Source organism: Buceros rhinoceros, unplaced genomic scaffold, assembly GCF_000710305.1.
Source record: "Buceros rhinoceros silvestris isolate BGI_N320 unplaced genomic scaffold, ASM71030v1 scaffold15135, whole genome shotgun sequence".
NCBI lineage: Eukaryota > Metazoa > Chordata > Aves > Bucerotiformes > Bucerotidae > Buceros > Buceros rhinoceros.
Window position 1 is genome coordinate 3,287 of NW_010413519.1, and position 6,006 is coordinate 9,292.

Here is a 6,006-nt window from a genome sequence, read left to right on the forward strand (position 1 = left end):
CCCCTCCCTCAAGTGTTTGATTTGTTTTTTACTGTCATTAAGGTCAGCACTGTAAAGCCGCTCCTTTACCCAAGCCGTCTGTCCTGAAATTTAGCAAGTGCTGCCAACTGGTCTTCAATCCGAAGATCCTACAGATGAGAGCACTCGAGAAAGTAACTATGCAGGACTGCGCCTGCACCTGAATTGTGTCTGTGCTTATAAACCAGTGGGAATTAACTACTGTTTTCTGTTGCATCTAGTAGCCCTGGGGACTTCACCTGAGCACAATCCCTTTTCTAGCACCCTTTCCTAGTGTGTTTGGAGGAGGATAGCATGGGGTAACCCCCTACCTGAACCATCTTGAATTGCCTGTCCAGAAGGAAGGGTATTTTCATGATGGGACTTCTGGCGTGCTTGATCGTCACTACTGGAGCAAGGGCAAAAAACATTTTGATTTTCTGAGCCAGTTCTGGCATGGATGAAAATGCAATGAACGCTGAGAAAAGAAAAGAACAACCTGAGACTTGGCTGAACCAAGGGTTCGCTCGGACCCGCTGCCTGGATCTGTTTAGCTGGCATTATCTCCAGTTAGAAATCTGGGACATCTTGCCACCTTCCTGCTTGACATTAGGGCTAGAGATGTCTGAAAGGAGACAACACCTTTACCCCTACAGTTAGAAGTGGCCGATGAAGCACTTCAATGACTACTACTGATGGGAAGTCCTGCCCCGTTCGCCAGGTGAAGGGAACAGTGCTGTCATCTTCCACCGTCACTGTTAATGGGTGTCATAATCCCAGAGGTTACCTCATGTCCCTCATGGCCCAGCTGGTGAAAAGAAGCATCATGCACCTCATGGGAAAGCAGCTGTGACCTCCATGCAGAATGCCTTTTGTTTTGATGTGGAACATCAAACATAATTGGTTTTCTAGACTGAACTGTACTTGCAGCGTGGAGCTTACTGAGGTCACCAAGAGCTTTCTTAGTATCCTCGGATCATGCTGGTACTCCTTACTGCAAGAGACCTTCTACCTAGCCTGCTTGCTTAGCAGACCACAAAGATGAGACCTCTCCGCTTTCTGCTTAAGACACAAAAATGAATGTGCCATGGACTGTGGTCCAGCCAGCGGGATATGCACCCCCTTCTAACACACCGATTGTGCAGCCCTGGGAGTGGCCAACATAATATATCTGCTTCTGCCCAGTCTTCTGCAGAACAAAGTCGATCACGGCTGGAAGGTCGTACATTGCCATTTCATGAAAGCTGCAACACAGGAGTAGAGTTTTGGTTACAAGGTAACACCAGGAGAGCAAACTTACCTGTAAATTCTGGCTGCATTGCATTGATTGTATACTGAAGGGCTTAACCTCAGTGTCTGATTTTGCAGGAGAACATTCCTGTGAGCTAGGAGAGCCCTGTGCTGGGTGAAACTGCAGAGGATCTGAAGGCATCCCTCCTGCCACAGCCTCATCCTTCCCTGGAAGAGCTTAAGCCTCTCATAGCTATCGTTAATGGTAAAGAAACCGTGCAGAGCCTGGCCAGCTGTGCATTCAGGTGCAATACACAGCAGTGCTGCAGACCCAGATCTGGCTCTTATCAGGATTCACCACCAGCTCTGCTCCTAGAGATGCTCGTTCCCAGCAGGAAATGGAGCACCAGTTCCTGACCACGTGCTTTTTAGTACGATACAGTGAACCGCAGAACTACTTTATCAGGGTTTCTTTTTTTTGCTGGAAGCATGTTTATGAGCTTGGAAAATCCAGAACTGCTCTGCAGCTGAGCTCTGGAGAGGCAGTAGCAGCTTAAAATGCCGTTCTTCTGGACAAGATTTCTGTGGATAACATCCAGAAGAGGAGGTAGCATGACATTTGTGGACACTTTGCTGGGAGGCTTGGCTGGGGAGGTCCCTGCAGAGGCCTGAAGACGGGGCTGCTACCTCCACAGGATGGTGGGCATCCCCATGCAGGCAGCAGTTCCCTGCGCTCTCAGCAGAGCTGGGCAGCTGCAGGGAGCAGTCTGCACCGTGCAGCAGGGAGCAGTCTGCACTGTGCAGCAGGGAGCAGTCTGCACCGTGCGGCAGGGAGCAGTCTGCACTGTGCGGCAGGGAGCAGTCTGCACTGTGCGGCAGGCAGGTCTGCACAGGTACCTCCATTCTCCCTGGGCACAGCACCAGGAGGTCTGGGGAAGGCCATACCCAGCAAATAAGTGCTCTGACTTGTCTGCTGGGAGGCAGGCAGTTCTGCCTGGAGGTTAGTGACGGGCAGAGAAATTTGCCAAGCTTTTGTAATCTGCTCCAGCCCACCTGAAATCCCAGAATTCAACCTGGTCAGAGGAAAGCAGCTGGTGTCTCCGGGACCAGCTTGTCCCCCGGCTGTTTCCCAGCCAGACGTCATAGCCAGAGTCGGCTAGTATGAAGCCAAGGCTGTTGTTAGCCAGATTTTCCACCCAGTGGCTGCCTTCTCCGAGTAATCCATGCTGGAGAAACACAACTGGCTTGGCCCCTGGATGTGAAAGAAACAGTGCATTTCGTTGATCCAGAATGTCTCTACTCATCCCAAATTCAGGCCAATAAAGCCTCTTTTTCACACTGCCAGAAGACATACAATATGCATTTCAGTGACATCTCCTGGTGAAGAAATCCTTGCCATAGTTGCCTCCTGGTGGTTGCCAACACTGTCTCAGGCTGGAGAGTTGCAGATGTCCCTCCTAAGCCTTTCAGACTCCTTTGCATCCCCATAAGCTCAGTACTGAGGTCACTGACAACAACCTGTGAAAGCTCAGATGTACAGGCTTGTAATGGGATTGTTCAAACTCCGAAGTCACAAATGTACGGGGAAAAAAATTAAACAAGGAGCTCTCTTAAGATATGCCTGTACTCCCTGAGCCTTCAGACCAGGTCTGTGCTTGATACAGTTGCTGTGCTGCACGTACACTTTCCTATGCTAGCTGCTAAAGCCTGGACTGCAAATTGGAGAAGGACCACAGATTTGGTATTTCTGCTTTAACAGAAAATAACTCCCTGGCCCGGTAAGGTTCATGCCTTCGTCTGCTTGTTATGATAAGGGTTTGTTTGGGTTTGGGTTTTTTGTTTGGTTTGGTTTGGTTTGGTTTTTTTCTGGCTTTTTTTTTTTTGAAATAGAACCATACCTTTGTTTCTAGGATTTTCTCTCCCATGAGGAATTCTGTTCAGTTTGACATAGTAGCCATCATGAGTCAGGACTTCATACTCATCACTGGGGTACCCTCTGTAGCAGATCATTTGGCTCTAAGGACAGAAAAACCCAGGTGGAAACATTTCCACAGCCCAGGTGCTCATTTGACTTGAAGAGTGCATCCCTCACCTGCCTTTGCAAAACTAAAACACTTCAGCACTTGGACATTACTTGGCCCAGGGTGTCTCTGCATCAGCTGAGAACTTTTGAAAGAGGATGCTCTGTTCAAACCTGGTGCTCGTCCCAGTGAGAGGTCCAAGGGGAGAGGGTATGATCAGCCATGGCTCATGCCTGTGAGCGGGAGGGGAGCCAGTGGCAGCAGGGCTCCCTTGCAGCGTGCAGTAGCACATGTGTATGAAATGTTTCCAAAATCAAAGACTGAAACCAAAAGGATTTACCGACACTGACAGCAGGACATGCCATGTCGTGCTCTGAGCTGAAGCATGGGGCAGATAAGATGGTGGGGCATATTGAACCTGCCAAGCTGGGCTGACCGGAAGGGCAATAGGATGATCCCCGCAGGATTTGTGGCAGGTCTTCTGACGATCTGCCAGAGCTTTATTTATGCTGAAAATTCCACAAATATCCACAGATAGGGAAGTTTCAGTCTGGTGACATACAGCTGCGATTTTTTTGCTGCCTACACATTGCTGTCTGCTCACTTTTTTATGCAGTTGGCAGAAGAGGTTAATTTTATCAATTTTACTGCACGTGTCTTGGGTCCATCTAAACCCGACTTCAGAGGCTTTCAGGACTCGCCTGGACACAGCCCTGACTGACTTGCTGCAGCTCAAGGAGAAAATCCATATACAACTTTCTACCCTCCAGGAAAAGGCCTGGTCAAATCCAGGCTGAGATTGCCCCCTTCTCTAACTGTCCTGCTGCTAATTGCAAGTAGTGCTGCTGAAAGGAAAAGGACTCCTTCAGGGAGCGGGACTTGTTAGTGATGATAAGTATCACACTGCTCAACCAAACCAACACTCACCGTGACCTGAGCCCTCTCCACACACATGCTCTCCATCCCTCTCTTCCCCAGCTAAACATCCACAAACTTCCAAACAGAGTGGAAATTCAAAGTTCTCCCGACTTACAACATTCATGAAAGATTCAGGATTTAAAGCCTTCTTCTGTTCAGTGGCATCTTCTGAGTTCACAGGAGCTTGTATCAAAACCAGGATTGCAATGAACAGCCACATCCTGTGTCTGTGTAAAATATTATTATTATTATTATTATTAATCATACATTGTTATGAATGCCTGCTTCCACTCGGATATGATGGGTTAAGTTTGTCACATGTCTGAAGACCATGTATCATGGTCTGGACTGGGGAAGTAGAGGGGGTTCCCAAATCCAGCTTCCATTACAGTCCACTCAAGGCTCTTCATACTCTTCTGTACAGACCGGATCTGGTACTAGGCAAGTCATACTTCCACATTTTTAAAGGTAAAATGACGAGAAAAAGCCTTACAATGCAACAAGCAAAGTGACAGAAGATACCATTGGGCCAGTTGTCATACACAGGGTGTTAATCCGGAGTAAGAGTTCATTGCTACAGAAGGAACTCGTTTAGGTTGCCTGGGCTGTGACTATGTCTATACTTCTGCTGCTTCTCTTTTGCCTAGCTTTTGCACCCAGAAGCCTCTATTAACAGGAGGATCCTCTGAACTGGAACTGGTAGAGCCTTATAGAAAGACTATTAAGTAAGTGTAGCCTGAAGAAAACAGAAACCTTTTCAATCACCTTAGAGACGTCTGTCCTGAGCAGAGATCTAATTTTAACATACACTGTTACTATTATGTATGATTTCTAATGCTTTGCCAAGCTCTTAACAATTAGAGTTTAATGTCAATCCAGTAAATCTGCTCACCAGTCATCTGGTACTCTCTACCTCCCTGCTTCCTCCTCCCAGTGGGTGTCCCACACCGTGAGACGTATCTGCCCTCTGAAACATCCCCAGGAACCCTCTCTGTGGTATTATCAAGAGGCATGTTACTCAGCAAATAAAGCAATCTAGGTATTTTTTTACCCTCGGGGTAGCTCCAATGCAAACCCGAATTAGTGGAAGAAAATACATTACCAGGCAGAACGCGCTGTCGTGTCTGATCAGGCCAGCTGTGCGAACGGTGGTGGCTCTCCCATCGCCAGCGTTAAAAAGAGCGCATGGTGTCAGAGCCCTGCTACGTTTGCACCGCACTGGACCACATCACGTGTCCTCCAATCAAGTGATGTATGTGCTGGTCATACCTTGATAACTTCCTCTGCTGGGTCACGTGGTCATGACTTCCATGCTTGCAGAGGATTACGTTTCCAAAAGCAGCTGAAGTGGTTTGGCAGGGAATTTCAGCTAAAGCAGCTCCGTGATACCCTCAGTGTAAAAATGCCAAAAGGTTTTCCTTCTAAAGGGCCAGTTTCTAACTCCCAGGAGCCCTTGGGAATGCCTCTTAGAAGAGCCCCTGGGGCAACAGAAGGACTTGGGCTCCACCAGTTTCACAAGGCCTCAGGAGCGAGCTGACCTCTCCATAGACACACCAAGGACGGTCGAGCTTCACTGGCTGCCTGGATGGGAGACGCTCGGTGATTACAGCACCCTTTGAAGGTGACTGTGACCCAGGCAACCTCCACGCAGCCCTTACGTCCAAGTGTACTGTACTGGTGACTGGCAACTTGCAAAACCTCTGCAACGTTTTCTGGAAAAGCGCCAGGCTGGAACGTCTTGCCAATGGAGAGCAGAGCGGAGGACAGCTTGTGCCACACCTTTGTTTGGCTGCAGAGACAGGTGTTACGCAGAGCAAAGATGTTCATTCTCCACCTCCAG

At 48.5% G+C, this 6,006-nt stretch overlaps 1 protein-coding gene across 1 annotated transcript in view; it reads right to left on the bottom strand.

Annotated features, from left to right (window-relative positions):
- Window positions 1-4,386, bottom strand: part of LOC104494006 (lipase member M-like) — a 6,865-nt gene extending 2,479 nt beyond the window's left edge. Inside the window, exons 1-5 of the mRNA XM_010136781.1 lie at window positions 4,282-4,386; window positions 3,126-3,243; window positions 2,281-2,479; window positions 1,132-1,241; window positions 330-475 (exon numbers count right to left, since the gene is read on the bottom strand). Of these exons, the coding sequence (XP_010135083.1) occupies window positions 330-475; window positions 1,132-1,241; window positions 2,281-2,479; window positions 3,126-3,243; window positions 4,282-4,386 (678 nt within the window). The remainder of the gene's footprint in view (window positions 1-329; window positions 476-1,131; window positions 1,242-2,280; window positions 2,480-3,125; window positions 3,244-4,281) is intronic.
- Window positions 4,387-6,006: the final 1,620 nt, after the last annotated feature.